The sequence below is a fragment of the Idiotropiscis lumnitzeri genome, chromosome 12, assembly GCF_059441095.1.
Source record: "Idiotropiscis lumnitzeri isolate Australia: NSW breed Sydney's pygmy pipehorse chromosome 12, RoL_Ilum_1.0, whole genome shotgun sequence".
NCBI lineage: Eukaryota > Metazoa > Chordata > Actinopteri > Syngnathiformes > Syngnathidae > Idiotropiscis > Idiotropiscis lumnitzeri.
This window is the reverse complement of record NC_142402.1, coordinates 934,203-952,048: the sequence shown is the minus strand read 5'-3', so window position 1 is coordinate 952,048 and position 17,846 is coordinate 934,203. Positions and strand designations below refer to the sequence as shown.

General features: G+C 43.6%; 1 protein-coding gene across 7 annotated transcripts in view; it reads left to right on the top strand.

The window, feature by feature from the left end:
• depdc5 (DEP domain containing 5, GATOR1 subcomplex subunit) overlaps positions 1-17,846 on the top strand; it is a 248,093-nt gene that overhangs the window by 101,874 nt on the left and 128,373 nt on the right. For all 7 annotated transcript variants that reach the window (XM_088311264.1, XM_088311269.1, XM_088311266.1 and 4 more), the window contains 5 exons: positions 919-1,054; positions 11,511-11,596; positions 12,559-12,612; positions 14,079-14,235; positions 15,492-15,652. In XM_088311264.1, coding sequence (XP_088167390.1) covers positions 919-1,054; positions 11,511-11,596; positions 12,559-12,612; positions 14,079-14,235; positions 15,492-15,652 — 594 coding nt within the window. The remainder of the gene's footprint in view (positions 1-918; positions 1,055-11,510; positions 11,597-12,558; positions 12,613-14,078; positions 14,236-15,491; positions 15,653-17,846) is intronic.

Sequence of the window (17,846 nt, the reverse complement as noted above, 5' to 3'; positions counted from 1 at the left end):
TATTCCAATGGTCCACACTGTGCCAGTACCTCTACGTTGTGCCATTGTGCCAGCCGGTACCTCAACGTTGCCAGGGCTGCAAGGGTTCCTTTATAGCTGTTTGCAGCACTAGTTATTAATAGAGAACGAGCAGTGACCGCTGCGAGGTCCCAAATGTTTTAGTAGAAATTATTATTATTTTTCCGATCCTTTGATCGTATTTTTGACACGCTAAACATGCAGGAAAACTCACCAAGCTTTGCACTCTCATAGGGCCTGGTGAAAACATTTTAAGTATATTTTAAAGTAGACAAACAATGCAAACATATGGCTCTGTAGCGCCACCTAAAGTGGGAAAATAAGAACCAATCTCAGTACGTTTGACCTAGGCCTTCAAAGTTTGCGTTTAATATTTCCTTCGCCAAAATGGACAAAATGCTTAACTCCTTGCAATATACATTTCATTCCTACATCCTTTGCTGGTATCCTCTTTCTCTGGGGTTACAACCACAGTAGCACTACCATCAGTTCCTTGTTTTCCTCACTGCCAGTCGCCCATTTCTCACCAGTTTGTCCTTGTTCCACAACTGCTGGCTTGAACCTTTTTGACCCGGGCAATGCCCAGGCCTGTATGACTATCATTATTTGTGTCACTTGTCCGAGGTATTGGCACATAGCATGAAACAGCTGAACTTTAGTTGGTATTAACCAGAGGTATGTGCAGTTATAAGAAGGTGTGCATACTTGTAGAACATCGTTAGGTGCTTCCCCTCTCGAAAAGATTTTATTATTTTCAATTGTTTAATTCATTTTAAAGGTATCACAATGGTAGAATTTTTTTTGAAATGGTTAAAGAAAAAAAAGCCCGTCTTTTGGACAGGGTGTGCTGAATTTTTGTATCCACTATATGTCTAAGAAATCCTATTATGTTCTATTCAGATACTTTTGGAGAAGCTATTCAAATCCATCATCAGACCAAGCAAAACATTGCTGAGTTGCAAGACAGTTATCAGAGAGATCTTGCCCACACCTCAGCTGAGCTGCTGGAACTTGCATATCGAGAGGCCACAGCAAGGTTAGATACACTTGGCATACACTAACTGAGGTAATGTATTCAAATTACATAATGCAAAAAACTTCTGAACACAAATTAATTCAGAATTATTTGTGGTCGCTTATCAAATATACAGTGTGTGAAACTCAGGGTTCTCTGGTGGTTAATTATCAGAATCGGAATGCCCTTTATTGTCATTGTACTCAGTGTGCAACTAGATTAGAGAGCTCCCCACTCCAGTAAGATACAATTTTATTAAATATATAAATTAGATTAATTAAAAATTAAATAATTAAATAGAAAATAAATACAAAATTGGATAATAAAAACACATTATGTTGTAGTTCTACAAGATGTGTTTGAGAGTTCAGCATGGAGATGGCTCTCTGGAAGAAACTGTCTTTCAGTCTCTTAGTCTTTGTTTTGATGCACCTGTAGCACCTGCCAGAGGGCAACAGAGCAAACAGGTGTGAGCTCAGGTGAGTATTGTCTTTGATGATATTAAGAGCTCTGCTGAGGCACCGGGTGGTGAAGATCCGACAGGGATCGGAGAGGGCAGCATATAATCCTATGCGCTGTTTTGACTGTCCTCTGGAGCCTCACTCGGTCTGCCTTAGTGCAGTCGCCGTACCAGGTAGAGACGCAGTAAGTCAGCAGGCTCTCGATGGACGAGTGCTAGAAGGCCAGCAGCAGCTCCTTGTCCAGGTTGAATTTCCTGAGGACCCTCAGGAAGTGCAGACGCTGGTGGACCTTCTTTATGAATGCTGTGGTGTTGTGTGTCCAGGAGAGGTCATCAGAGTTCTGTATTCCCTGGAACTTGAATGTGTGGACCCTCTTCACACACTCACCTTTGATGTAGAGGGGCGGTGGGGGTGGCCCAATCTTGTTTCTACTGAAGTCGAAGACAATCTCCTTCGTTTTTGCAGTGTTGAGCTGTAATTTATTCTCCTCACACCTAGCCAATAGTCTCTGGACCTCTTCCCTGTAAGCTGTCTCATATCCTTTTGAGATCAGACCGACCACTGTCGTATCGTCAGCAAATTTGGCGATAATGTTGTTTCCGTTGGGCGGGCTGCAGTCATATGTGTCGAGAGCGTACAGGAGAGGGCTCAGCACGGATTCTTGAGGGGAACCGGTTCTCAGCGTTCGGGTGGAGGATGTGGAGGGGCTGAGTGTCACAGCCTGGGGTCTGTTGGTGAAAAAGTCCTTAATCCAGGTGCGGGAAGGCAGAGAATGTCCTGTTTGGTGATGATGATGTCTGGGATGATTGCATTAAATGTTGAGCTGTAGACCACAAAGAGCATCTTGGCCTAGCTCTGCTGTTGTTCCAGGTGATGCAGAGCAGTGTCGATTGCGTCCTCAGTGGATCTGTTAGCCCGGTATACAAACTGGTAGGGGTCCAGTGTGGGAGGAAGGCAGTCTCTGATATGCTGTAAAACCAGTCTCTCAAAGTACTTCATGATGACTGGTGTGAGATCAACAAGACGGTTGTCATTGAGGTGGGATGTGGGTGACTTTTTGGGGACAGGAATGATGGTGGAAGCTTTCAAGCAGGAGGGAATGAATGCTTGAGCCAGGGAGAGGTTGAAGATTCAGCAAAAAACATGTGATAGCTGGTGGGCACATACTCTGAGGACTTTGCCTGGTACTCCGTCGGGGCCAGTAGCTTTCCTGGGGTTTACTGCCAGGAGCAAACGTCTCACATTGTGTTCTTCTAAAGTGAGTGAGGGGGTGTTGAGGCATGAAATGCAGGGGTGTGGCCATTGGGGTTGGTCAAAGCGAGCAAAGAAGCAGTTTAGCTACCCCACCAGTGACGCACTCAGGTCTACTGGTGTTATGCTATCGCCTTGGTAGTTGGTGATGCTCTGTAGCCCTTGCCACACCTCCCATGGTCTGTTGCTGGCAAGGTGGGACTCTAGCCTCCTCTTGTCATCCGTTTTGGCTTGCTTAATGCCTTTTTTCAGGTCAGGACGAGCCAAACTCTACAGAGCTCTGTCCCCTGAACTGAAGGCAGTGTCACGGGCCTTGAGGAGTGAGCGAATCTTTCTAGACATCCAGGGATTTGTGTTTGGGAATGTCCGAATGGTCTTGTTGGTCTTACCATCAAGCGTAAGTTAATTTCAGTTGACCAAACTTGTATAAGTCCGAAAAAGACCACACTCGTCGTGACCTCCACCCCCGAGTTGAGAGCCTTCCAGAAAATTATCAGTGACCTTCAGGTAATGTTAAACGAAGATGAAACCTAAGAAATTCTACCTGAGAAACCTATCATTGCATTCTGACAACCACCCAACCTAAAGAAACAACTGGTCAGAAGCGCTATTCCCAGGGCCACTACCGAAGGAAATGTGACCCGTCCCTTGCAATAATCCACACTGCAAATTGTGCCAACACATAAACACAGCCACCACTATTACTGGACCTAATCTCTCGCAGTTTTCCCTTAATGGCAAATTCAACTACGCCTCCACTCGTCATTTACATCATCCCCTGTCAAAGATGTCCAAACGCAGTGTACATTGCGGAAATCGGACGGACCCTCAAACAGAGATTGAACGGCCACAAGAGTGACATCCAGAGCAGACGAATTCATAAAAACATAGACGAACACGTCAATCTTGCCTGACACAGCCCGACAGGTCTCTTTGTCGCTATCCTGCGATGAATCTCACCCCCCACCAAGGAGCCCAGGAAGTAGCTGAACAGAAGATCATCCATTGCATGGATTGTGTCGATTTGGGACTGAATGGCTTCATGCAGATCTGTCGAGATTAAATTACGTTATATAATCCTTTCATACAGTATACTCCATTTATCCTCCAGTGCTTCCCTTTTGTTATGTCACACAATTGTTATACTAAGTCAATATTCACAATGTATATCCTTTGATCCACAGCTTAACTATATCTGTTTTATACACCTTGACACGCATGTTACCTGCTAACCTGCCTATTGTGACCATATTCTCCATTTTTACTATTGCATCACCATATGAGTTTTTTGACAATTTGACCTTTTGCAATTCTAATTGTTTATCCACTTGCGCTCCCCCCTCATGATACCTTTGCTTTACAGTGCATTCCTCGGTGAACAGCTTTTCTATTGAGATGCCTATTACCTGCTAATCCATCCATTGTTACCACAGGGTTCAGAGCAGGAAGATCAACTATTGCATCCCAGGAGTCGATGATATAACCGTTGAAGTTCTTAAGTGCGGGAAGCCTGCCCTTCTGCATAGACTGCATAGGCTTTTATGCCTTTGCTGGAGAGAAGGCTCTGTCGCACAGGACATGAGGAATGCAAACATTGTGACCTTGTATAAGAACAAGGGAGACAGAAGTGACTGTAACAACTACCGCTGCATCTCGCTACTTAGCATCACCGGCAAGCTCATTGCTCGAGTTGCACTAAATAGACTCCAAGTCCTCGCAGAGAAGCTCTACCCAGAGTCACAGGCAGGGTTCGGAGCTGTAAGATCAACTCTTGACATGATTTTCACCCGAGACAGCTGCAGGAGAAGTGCAAAGAGCAACTTAAACCTCTGTATATGGCCTTTGTCGACCTAACCAAGGCCTTCGACCTGGTGAGCAGGAGTGGACACTTTAACTGGTGGAACGGATCGGCTGCCCACCTAGACTCCTCAGCATCCTCCAGTCCTTCCACACAGATATGAAAGGTACTGTCCAGTTCAATGGGTGCACCTCTGAACCCTTCAACATCTGCTGTGGTGTCAAACAGGGTTGTGTGCTGGCACCCACTCTGTTTGGGATATTTTTCTCTCTCCTCCTGCGCCAAGCCTTTGGAACATCAACTGAGGGAGTTTACCTACACACCAGGACAGACGGCAAACTTTTCAATCTCTCCCGACTGAAAGCAAAAACAAAGGTCAGACCATTCACCATCCGGGATATGTTGTTTGCCGATAATGCAGCATTGGAAACACACACCGAGGAACACTTGCAGATTCTCCTCGACCGGTTCAGCCAAGCATGCCAAGATTTCAACCTCACCATCAGTCTAAACAAAACCAAGACAATGGGCCAGGGGACTACAGCCCCACCCTCCATCACCATCAACAACTACACACAGGAAGCTGTGAGTAGCTTTACCTATCTCGGGTCCACCATCACCAGCAATCTGTCACTCGATGCTGAGGTCAGTAGTCGAATTGGGAAAGCAGCTTCCGCTTTTGGGAAGTTATCATCTAGAGAATGGGAGAACAACAGGCTCACCATCCATACCAAGGTACAAGTGTATAGAGCCTGCGTTGTCAGTACTCTCTTGTATGGCAGCGAAGCCTGGACTCCCCATGCACACCATGACAGGAGGCTAAACTCTTACCATCTGCGTTGTCTCAGACGTATACTGGGAGTCACCTGGCAGGACAGGGTCACAGACAGCGCTATCCTGGAGAGAGCACAGCTCCCCACCATGTACTCCCTGTTGAAACAACGGTGTCTCCGCTGGCTGGGCCACGTCCGTCGCATGGACGATGGCCGCATGCCAAAAGAAACTCTGTATGCTGAGCTACAGTCAGGGAAGAGGCGGGTAGGCCGCCCACTGCTCCGATACATGGATGTCTGCAAGCATCCCTCAAATCCTTCAACATCAATCCAGCCACATGGGAAGACGTCGCACGGACCGTCAGAAATGGAAAGAAGCTTTACGAAATGGACTGCAGACCCACGAAACCGCCCTGGCTCTACACCGAGAAACAAAAAGGAAGTTGAGGAAGCAAAAAGCCACCATGACTACACCAGCACCGGTTCCAGCCCACACTTGCGCCGTCTGCGGCCGTGTCTGCCTCTCCAGAATTGGACTCACCAGCCACAGGAGAAGCTGCGTGAATAGCTAACCTCCTCCAGACACAAGAAATCGATGGTCTTCCGAGACTGTGTTGCCGATGATGATTGCTCATTCTCAACTATTGCATTACCAGGGAAGTGGCCTGGACAAGTTTACCTCCTACCACAACATCTTGTGTGTATAACCTGCTCTTTGACAGTACCTCTTCACTTTACCTGACAAAGCAGACATATACTGTCTGCGAAGGTGCGTGTCAAATAAACAAGATAGTCTCAGAGGTGCCACCTCTGTCCTATTCATATACTACTCAGACTAACACGACTACCCCATTACTTGTCTATCATGAGTAAAGGTAACCTCAACTGTTAGCATGTTAGGTCTTGTTTACACGTTTCTGTTAACTCATTAAATCCCAGCCCTTTTCACTGGAGCAACTCCCCTCAATCCTAGCGTTTTACTGGATTTTGACTCTATTTGGCCCATCGTCTCCAGCACCTCCACGCCTCCAGTTAAATCAATCTTTTTCCTGTTTTCAACTCCCGGATCCCTCTGGAATCTCCAACCTCATCATTAAATTCAAGCCCTCCACATGTCAGCTCGACCCACTCCCCACAACTCTGGTCAAATCCTGTTTACCCTCTCTGCTTCCACTCATCCGAACCATCATCCACTCTTCATTAACCACTGGAATCGTGCCCTCACTCTTCAAAACTGCAGCAGTCACTCCAATTTTGAAAAAGCCTGGCACTGACCCCAACGACTACAATAACCTCCGCCCCATCTCCAACTTACCCTTCATCTCCAAAATTCTTGAAAAACTTGTTTCTTCTCAGCTTTATGTCCATTTTACCCACAACTGCCTTTACGAGCCTTTTCAATCTGGTTTCCGTCCCTGCCACAGCACCGAAATCACCAACGACCTTCTCACTGCAGCTGATACCGGTTCACTTTCCATCCTAATCCTCCTTGATTTGAAGTCAGCCTTCGACACCATTTCCCACCCCATCCTCCTTAACAGATTGTCCTCCATTGGCATCACCCACACCCCCCTTCACTGGTTCTGCTCTTAACTCACAGGCCGCTCCCAGTTCATTCAGCTCAAGTACTTCAAATCCGTCTCCTCCCCCGTCTCTACTGGTGTGCCCCAGGGCTCTGTCCTAGGGCCCCTCCTCTTCATCATTTACATCATCCCCCTTGGCCATATCCTCCACAAATTTAACATTATTTCACTGCTTCGCAGATGACACCCAGCTCTACCTCTCCTGTAAACCAAATTCCCCTCTCCTTCCCCCCTCCCTCTCCTCCTGCCTTTCTGAATTAAAATCCTGGTTCATCTTTAACTTTTTGAAACTAAATAGCAGTAAAACTGAAATACTTCTTATTGGCACCAAATCCACCCTATCTAAAGTTGACAGTTTTTCTCTAACCATTTACACCACCTTGGTCCTCCCTTACCCTCAGGTCAAGTGTCTGGGTGTCATCCTCGACAGTACTCTTTCATTTCAATCCCACATCAACAACATCACCCGATACTGTTATTTCCACCTCCGTAATATCAGCCGTCTCCGACCCTCCCTCACCCCCCACACCACAGCCATTCTCATCCACGGCCTCGTTACCTCCCGTCTTGATTATTGTAATTCTCTTCTTTTTGGCCTCCCGCAGAAAGCACTCCTCAAACTCCAGCTTGTCATCCTTTCCATCCTTCCCATCCTTCAGCAGCTCCACTGGCTTCCAGTCAATCAATGAATCATCTTCAAAATTCTTCTATATACTTTCAAATCTATTCACAACCTCGCCCCTCCCTACCTTTCCGACCTCGTCCGTATTGCCGCTCCATCCCGCGCTCTCCTTCCTCCGTCCCCCTCACTGTACCTCTTGCCCGCCTCCGCACCATGGGGGACAGAGCCTTCAGCCACTCTGCTCCTCAGCTCTGGAACTCTCGCCCACCTGACCTCTGTAATTGCACCACCCTCCCTGCTTTTAAAACTAAACTCAAAACCCATCTGTTCCGCCTTCACAACTCTCTCTAAGTCCAGATATGTCCCTCGTCCACTTTTGTATTTCATTCAATTTGTTTTGCGTGTTGTTTTTTACCCCTCTTTGTGTTTTTACTTTGTATTATATTCTGTACAGCGTCCTTGAGTGTCCTGAAAGGCGCTTCCAAATTTAATTTATTGTTATTAGTAGTATTATTATAATTATAAATTGCAAGGCCCACAGAATATTTTGTTCTAATGTTATCAAAACATGGCACGTACCAAAAGAAAGATTAGACTCTCTTTTATCATTAGAAAAAAAGGATATTTCTATCTTTTTCCGTTATTTTCTCTGACAGCGTTAGAAAATATCTAAATTTGGTCAAAATTCCCATCCCTGACAAACAAAACAGAGTAAAACCAAAAAACAGCACTGCTATGACTTTAACACTGCTACTGTTTGTTTTGTGACTCCTCAAACATCTAAATAACACTTCCCTTCTATAAAATAACAAAAAACAGCATGACAAAAAGGGTTTTTGATAATATAAGAACAGTAATTACCTGCTAATCAATATGACTTCATATGGAAATGCTCTGAAATGCGCTATATAAATAAAATTGTATTGTATTGTATTATTTGCACATAAAAAAACTATTGATTGCTGAAATGAACTATATACAAAAGTGCGTACGTGACGGGGTGTGTGTTTTTTTGAGTGCGCATGTGCGTGCGTGTGTGTACATTCCCCCCTGCTTCCCACCATACAAAATACACTAATACACTATTTTTGTAAAACAATTGCCTTGGTGCAAGGGAACACTACGCATCTCACACCACATCCATGCTTCGCTGTGCTTGCAGACCTGGCATTTTTGCTGTGGCGTGGCTTTTTTTGCCGTGGTTGTCAAATATTTTACTTTTTGTGTACAGAGTGGTATAGACCGCTGGATTTTGATAATGATTCTCTGCTGCTTTAACTCACATCAGATATTCTTCTGACAAATTGGGGTCAAAATCTGGCTTGTGTTCGTCGACTTCTCTGCGGGAAAACTCCAGCAAAGTGACGCGTGCGCCGTGTGGCCCGCATGAGGCAGGCGGAGCCTCTTTTGATGACTTCTTCCGTTTTTTGCTTCCATCCCCTTTGTCATGCTTGTTGGAATCTTTATTTATTTTTTTTAGAAACCGCAAAAGCACTCTTTGAGGGTAAATTGTTTTTATAGTTCATCGCTACTGCAACATCGAATACTCTCCAGTTTGCATACACTCTTCTCTTGCGCTCCCCAAACACTGCTCCTCGCCACCCAACTACAATCTCCTTCTGCACCGTAATCCTGGCAGATCTACTGCCATCTCCTGGTTGATTTTTACCTTATTTACAATGCAAACAAGGCTGCTTCTCAGTCATAAGTTGCGTCTGACCCTTCTGCACACTATGACATAAAAAAGACAAAGACGTAATTACTACTTGTCCTACGGAATTTCTTGGACCCTCACATACCTGCCATTGACTAGTATTCACAGGGGTTTTTTTTGCTAACGCGCAATGACCTCCAGTCACTTGCTTTCCCTTCCCTTTTAAAAAAAAAAAAATCTCACCACTGATGTCTTCCCTCCATTGGATCGCCGTCAACCGTCATATCCCAGCTGGTGAGGTGAGGTCCAGTCCTGGAAAAGGATATTAGGCTCTCTCTAGTGAGCCTGTCATGGAGTTCTGGAGTTCGCCACACTCGCTGGAATCCTCAGGTATCTTGGCATCCGGCTTGAAGGACCAAAAATAATGTCAGGTATAATCACCGAAGCATTCTCTTAACACAGACAATAAATACAGGAAGACAAGAGTTGATCTTTTTACTTGCGAGGAGAACGAACGAAGGTGTGCTCAGTTACATCTCCAACTTTGCTCTGAAGCACACTCCGCCGAGCCCCCTATTTTATTGGAGAATCCCTAGGTCGAGAATGCTTTCTGCTCGCAGGAATCAAGGGGGGGAAACAGCAGGAACATGTAAATATTTCAGACGAGAGAAATAACAGACATCAATGGCAGTCGTTAATTGATTGTAATGGCAGATATGCCTTTTAGTGCTGTAGCACAAATGTCTGTCCTTTTGTTTAAGAGGTGTGTCTCGGGCACACCTCCTTTGATGTTGCAGCTGTTGATCCAGTCCTCAGGCATTCACTTCTCCTGAGGGGCTTCTCATCCATATGGTCAAATATAGGTCACACTGTGGAACAATTCCTTTGCAATGCTAATAGAGTAAACTATGGGATAACTTATATATTCAACCTAACAACATACTTGCATGTAGTTCAAAGTTCATACTGTATGGTCAAATTGTACGAACATTGTAAATACTGTGTTGCAAATAAAAGTACAGTGAACCCTCGGTTATCGCGGTTAATGGGGACCGAGACCACCCGCGAAAACTGAAAATCCGCGAAGTAGCGGCGCACCTTCAAAAATGCTTAAAAAAAAAAAGTGCGAAGTAGCGGCGCACCTTCAAAAATGTATATATATATATATATATAATTTTTTTTTTTTTTTTTTCACTCTCTCTCTCTCTACCCGGGTATATACGGGTAGAGAGAGAGTGAAATTCATGTTATAACAAAAAAACAAAACAAATTATTATTAAAACTTATTATTTTTTTATTCCCCAGCCATTATTTTTGCATTTATTCAATTACTTCTTTTTGTATTTATTTAATTACTTAGACTTTTACCTGCTGGTACGCCGTCCAGTGTGCCCTGTGAAATGAAAGGTGGCATTCTTCATTTATTCATTCATAACTGACAGCCTCGCGCTCCGCTCATGCCCGGGCGGAAGTTGTTTCTCTTCGGCTTAACTGCCACGCACGCCGGCCGGTCTCCTCCGGAGCTCTCGCACGGTCCCGAGCGAAGCGAAATGTCGCCGCGCTAGTGCCCGGGCGGAAGTTGTTCCTCTACGGCTTAACTGCCACGCACGCCGGCCTCCTCCGGAGCTCTGGTACGGTCCGAACCGCGCGAAACGTCGCCCCAAATCGTGCCCGGGGGAACGTGCTCTTCTTCGTCCACTCTCTTCTTCGTCCACTCTCTTCTTCGTCCACTCTCCTCTTCGGCGCACGCCGGCCGTCTAACCGCTCCAGCGCCCCCTTGTGCCGCTCGGCGAAACTACAATGCCCCCGAATATTTTTTAGACCCGCGAAGCACTGAAGCCGCGAAAGGTGAAGCGCGAAGTAGCGAGGGTTCACTGTACTTCACCCACCATCAAAACCAAAAATAAATGTCATGTAAATATAAATAAGGAAATGTCACAAAATTAAAAAATCTTGGTGTCCAAGTTGAGCTTGAAATGAATCTATTAACAAAAAGCTAGTTTTCTCGTTTTTCACCTCAGAAAATAAAAAAAATGGTGAAACTTGGCTATGTTCTACTGCTGATTACTAATGACGGAAAAAGGTAGAAAGCAACTTTTTTCCTAAGGAAAGAACAGTCTAATCTTTTCGTGGTTTCTGTGTTTAAATAGCATAAGAACACAGTATTCTGTGGACCTTGAAATAGCAGTTAAAATCTTTCAAAACAGTTGGTTAAGGTGGAGGTGGATGCTGGGAAAATGGCTGGCACTGAATGAGTTAAGATGGGGCCAAGCGAGAAATATGACAACAGAGAAAAAAATCTGACAATGACAGCACAAAACCCTTTTTGTTTCAGACAAACAAACTACCCACAAGCAGATGACACTGTCTTTAACACTAGTGGCGCGATGGCAGAAAGCACAAGTCCTGGCAACAGTTGTGGTAAGCATACACTTAAACATGCCATGATAGAAAAATATCCCCCCCACAATTTTTTTTTTAAATATTCCACATTGCTTTGCCTCAGTTAATTATCAAATGCACCTGGGTCCGGTTGTTCAAGACTCTTCTTTTAACCACTGCTTGAGTAATTTAACCATCCGTTAACTTTAAAGACACCGTTATCTTGTTGTTCAAAACCCTGTTAAATTTGACGGGCTGTTAAGTTGACGTTAATGTGAACACACCTAAGGACCACCGCCAACTTTTTAACAGTGTGGTTTATTCACTCTCGGTGCTGTTCGTAACTAGCGCTGACTATATGACGTCAATCACTGTGCATTGTTATGTCAGGGCTGCCTGAGCTTTTCAGGGGTAAATATGTGCTGGCGACTCATGAAATACAAGTCAGTATTATAGAAGACATGTACCTGTCTGTGGTCTTAAGTATTTTCATGTTTTGGAACATTGTCACGCTGAGACCCTGGCTGCCTTACCTCTCATGAAAGCGTTTAGGATATCCATCCATCCATCCATCTTCTATACCGCTCTTCCTCACTAGGGTTGCCGGGGGTGCTGGAGCCTATCCCAGCTATCTTCGGGCAGTAGGCGGGGGACACCCTGAACTGGTTGCCAGCCAATTGCAGGCGTTTAGGATAGCCTTCATTTTCATATATGTATCGAAAAGCATACTGTTCTCCTCATCATATGTTGTTGTTTCAGTGAGGAATTGTGGGACTGCATTGGCACAAACACTGCCATAACAGTGATAAGTGACATCTTCACATGGTTAACTTTGAGGATGCCGTTTTGAACATTGCATATTTAACGGTTGGTTAGCTAACAGCAGTTTAAGAATTTAACCAGTGGTTAAAATTACAGAAAAACCGGGCCCTGGTCTTTAATTCATATTACATGCATCTCTGCTGCTCTGTCATCTGGCCTAAAATGTGACATCTGTATAGGGACCATCAATGCTTGTGAATTTGACGACTCTTCTCGAAATGGTGCTAATCCAAGTAAGTTATTCAACTCAATAACTTAAACTAAATAACAAATAAGAATAAATAAATAATAATAAATATCTAAATAACTCAGTGCTAATCGGTTCTCTGAAGACTTTGATTAGCTCTGTGATACCTCTCAAACACAAAGGAACTCAGAGAAACTCAGCTCTTGGTTCCATTCTTCTTGTCGGTAATATTTTGGATTCTGTGGCTCCATTAAAAATTATGCGCCCAAAAGTTAGACTGGAGCCATTGTTTAATGAGAGAACTCGCGCAGCAAAAAAAAAATGCCGCAAAGCTGAACGCAGGTGGAAAAAAGACATGCTGCAGGTCTCGTATCAAATCCTAAAGGACTGCCGGTAGAGTTATCAAAGCTAGGTGAAATAGTCCAAGAGGGAATACTTGTCCAGTCTTATTCAGGCAAATCGTCAAAATCCGCAAACTCGATTTACTCTACTTCTGAGACCTGGCCTTGATCAAGGTGTGCCGTCATAATTTTGCCTTTTTTTGTTTGTTTTTGTTTTTGTTTTTTGTTTTTTTTGCATTTTTTGTCACAGAGGGAACATGAACAGGACAAGCTTGCACAAAATATTAATACAGCACCCTAAATGACAATACTATAAAGGACAACAAAAAGAAAACAAGAAAACAGTACCTCTCCACTTGCAGAATAAATTATACAATCATATATGACAGCCACGCCGTGTGCTTCCTCACAGTCCAATAATGTTGCAACGATCCGTGAACGTATACAGAGTTGTACGTTGTATATTACATACTACTGCAGTCCGGTGTAGAGGAGCAGCCACCCACGTCCCAAGGGCAGAACAAATAGATCAGTCAGGGATGTCGGTAAAATTCAAGCTCCTTGTAAAAGAGCGAAAGCGCAACCATGTTGCGTGAAATGTTTTTTCAGATCCCCTTAGCGTATATTGAATTTTCTCCAGATGTATACAGTTCAGGACAGATTTTATCCACAGTACATGTGATTGGGGAGCTGGTGACTTCCACCGGATTAAAATAAGTCTCCTTGCTAACAGGGTAATAAGAGCGATCACGTCCTGATTGACCTTAGACAGTTTCAGTGAACCCGAGGATGTCCAAATAATGTTTGACCAAAGAGCCACAAACCTCTGAAATTGTATTGAATACCTCCACCCAAAAATGCCTAAGGTCGGGCAAGTCCAGTACATGAGTGTGATTGGCTGGGCAACCATTGCAATGCCCACAATTGGAACTGACATATGTATATATATATATATATATATATATATATATATCTACACGTACACATACATATACACATGTGCGTGCGTGTGTGTGTGCGTGTAGGGGGGTGTGCGTGCGCGGGGGTGTGTGTGTGTGTGTGCGTGTGCGTGCGTGCGCGCGCGCATGCATGTATGTATGTATAGATGTATATATGTATGAATGTATATATACACACACACCTATATGGCTGACAGTTCTTTGTCTGACAGTTCCCAGCTTCTGCTGTGCAGTGGGAGTTGACTGGAAATCTCTTACCACACCTGCCTGCTTACCCCTCACCACTGACTACTTCCCTGACCGTCAAATTCTACAAAGTGACTACACTGAAGGATGCTATGACTTATTGCCACACAGTGATCTCGAGAGGTGTTTGTAGACATTTACTTTGACCCAAACATACCAAAAAAAAAAAACACTTGTTACTGAGTGTTAATCTGCAAATTAAAAATTTAGAAATTTGATTTTCAGTGTATTTAATGTGGCTGGGCAATTAATCAAAATGTAATTGTTATTTCGGTTTTGGCTTCTCTCAAGCTTTGGAACATAATCGAAGATATACGATTCTTGTGCAAAACCGCGTGGTGCGTTCTGAATTCCAGACTCTGTCATGGTTCCCAGAATGCACCATGTTCCTTTCGTTGCAAGCTTGTAGCGAATGTAAATGCCGTCCCTGGGTGTGTTCAAGCTGTTTAATGACACACCAGTTGGAATTTACTATAAAATTAAAAGTACAACAAAAATAATTCACATTGCATATTTAAATTTAAAACATGCTTTGTTTTTAAAAATGCGCTAGTGCTATTGCTAAATTCACTGTGAATGTAATGTAGGCAATGTAACGGGAAATAAGCATTGACTTAGGGAATGATATTCCTTCAAATGAACAAATATTCACACATAATTGGTGTGAAAACACCACACATTATTATTATCTTTTTGTCCTTTCATGTATTTAAAGTTAAGTATTAAAGGATTCAAAAATAGTTTGTTAAATTCTTAGCCTTTATTAATAGCCTCAAATATCAAAATGGGTGCAAAAATCTTCGATCTTTTTTTTTTGTCGTACCAATACAAGACAATGAAATAAAACTTGGCTTATATAGCGCATTTCAAAAAAACATTTCCCCCTGACATAGCATGAAATTCAATTCCCGTGTTGCCAGTTTAGCCCACTAAGTCTCAAGACTCGTGAAATTGAAGATGGAATTACAACATAAGATATTCACGGCTTCATTTTGTGCAAAAGATGCAATGCATCAAACGTATGGATTTAGCAAAATGAAAATAACAGTGCCATTTTTATATGTACATGGTCATTTTGTATTTAACAAAGTGAATAGTGTTCAAGTATCACATGTTCAACGTGCTTTGATGAATGGGAATGAGGCTATGTTAATTTTTTTTTTGGTTCAGTTGAGTGTTAATAGTTGAATAAATACGAAACAGTATTTTTTTTATATCTTTATTTCAATCTCAAACAAGATAACGGTGATTATTTTTTTCCATAATTGCCCAGCCCTAATATGTAATAATCTTTTAAAAATAAATATGTACCTGCACTGTAAATGATGTTTGTTTAAATAGTTTATGTGAATATTATGATAAGGCTTAATTCTTTTTAGGCGAGAAGATGAATCGCCGGGAGTGAATGCGACTCAAGTTTTTGAAGAATTTCTCTGTCAGAGGTTGATGCAGGGCTACCAAATCATTGTCCAGTCTAACAAGAGGAGACGACTACCCTCTGTGGCTACTCCCCTTGGCAGCAGTCCCTTATACACCAGAGGTAATTACAAGTTTATCTTTGTTTAAGATCTGTGCACAGCTATGTAGAGCCCCCGCAATCCTGGCAACGATAAGGTACTTGCACATTGTGGTACTTGCACGTCTGTGTACTTGCACATAGGACTCTATCCATCAAAATATATATTTTTTTTTACACCAGGCCTGATGTGTGTAGGTCTTGGGCTGTTGTATGTGTCTTGTAATGTTCACAGATCTATGTTAAATATGAAACCAGGCACGCTTTGTTACAAATTTCTAGGGACAATATAGTTCTATCCATCCGTCCATTATCCGCTACTTATCCGGGGCCGGGTTGCGGAAGCAGCAGCTTCAGCAGGGAAGCCCAGACTTCCCGATTCCCAGCCACGTCGTCTAGCTCTTCCGGAGGGATCCCCAGGTATTCCCAGGCCAGCCGGGAGACATGGTCTCTGCACCGTGTCCTGGGTCGTCCTCGGGGCCTCCTGCCAGTGGGACATGCGCGGAACACCTCACCAGGGAGGTGTCCTGGAGGCATCCTAATCAGATGCCCGAGCCACCTCATCTGGATCCTCTCAACGCGGAGAAGCAGCAGTTCGACTCTGAGTCCCTCTCGGATGGCCAAGCTTCTCACCCTCATCTCGAAGGGAGAGCCCGGACACCTGGCAAAGGAAACTCATTTCGGCCGCTTGTATCCGAGATCTTGTTCTTTCGGTCACAACCCACAGTTCGTGACCATAGGTGAGGGTAGGTAGGAACGTAGATTGACCGGTAAATTGAGAGCTTTGCCTTTTGGCTCAGCTTCCTCTTCACCACGACAGACCGGCACAGCGTCCGCATCACAGCAGACGCTGCACCGATCCGCCTGTCAATCTCACGTTCCATACTCCCCTCACTCGTGTACAAGACCACAAGATATTTGAACTCCTCCACTTGGAGCTGGATCTCTTCCCCAACCTGGAGAGGGCACTCATCCCTTTTCCGACTGAGAACCATTGTCTCAGATTTGGAGGTGCTGATATTCATCCCAACCGCTTCATACTCTACTGCATAGGTATTCAATTAAAAGTCACAGAGGTCCACAACAAAAATTTCTTCCAATTACAAGGTCCGAACCAAAGTCCAACTTCCCGAAATGTCTAGCCTATGTTCACATTTTTATATAGTTTCAATATTTAGTCATTTTCAACAGAGCGCACTTATATACTAAATATTTAGCAATGTTCCCATTAAACACCTTTGCCAGTCAAACAAATATAAGGCGTTTTTTTCACATTCAAGAAAATGTGGCTCCAGGAATGTAAGGGTGCCACTTCCAGAAAAAACAGTAAAATATCTCCTGCAGAAATATATCAAGTGCTAAGCATTGATTTAACATCTTTTACCTTTTTTTTAAAATCAGAGTTATCAGCCTAAAAAAACGGAAAGCCTAATTATCCGAGTAAACCAGGTCAACATGTTCAGTACACAATCAATAAAAATGGCTGTCCTCATGAAAAACTAATTCAAAACGAGCTTTGACACCACTTTTTCTTTTGAATATTTTTTTAACTTCTCTTAATGAGAAAAATGAGTTTGTGACTGCCCTGCCAGTGACTTAAATCTGGGTTGGAACGGAGTCAGGGCCATTTGGATTTGGTAGATTATTTCACACATCTGGGCTAAGTGTTTTCCTTTCAATAATGTTTGTGCAACCACATTTAAGCACTCCTTCACAACTTCCCCATCACTTGAACGTTTTTTTATGTTTCCCCAAAATCCATGATACTTTTACTGAATATTCGTTTGCATGCCGCTGGGATGTAAACGAAAATGTAAAAATCTGTTGTACTGCACTCGAAGTTCGATGTTTTTGCATGCGCTCACCTCAAACGTCAGCGGATAACTGTGCACAAAAGGGCGGTGCTTTGTTTTGCAGTGGCGCTTTGCAATGTTGCGACGGTTTCTGAGCATATGATGCACACTGGTTTAGAATTGGCTGCAGCCAGAACGAAGCTAAATTTCTCCGTCCATTCATTGAAAACAACACGCATCAACCTTGCTAACTTTTTAGTAAGGCATACTGTCAGCAGAACTCTCTTCCGGCCTGCTGCGCAATTGGCAGTGGATTGTAAACAAAAGATTTGATTGGCTCAAATCAGTGACGCCTTTTCCGTATTTACTAGAATTGCAGCGCCAACGTTTGCGAATGCGGCCTGAAAAAAATTCATCATAGATTG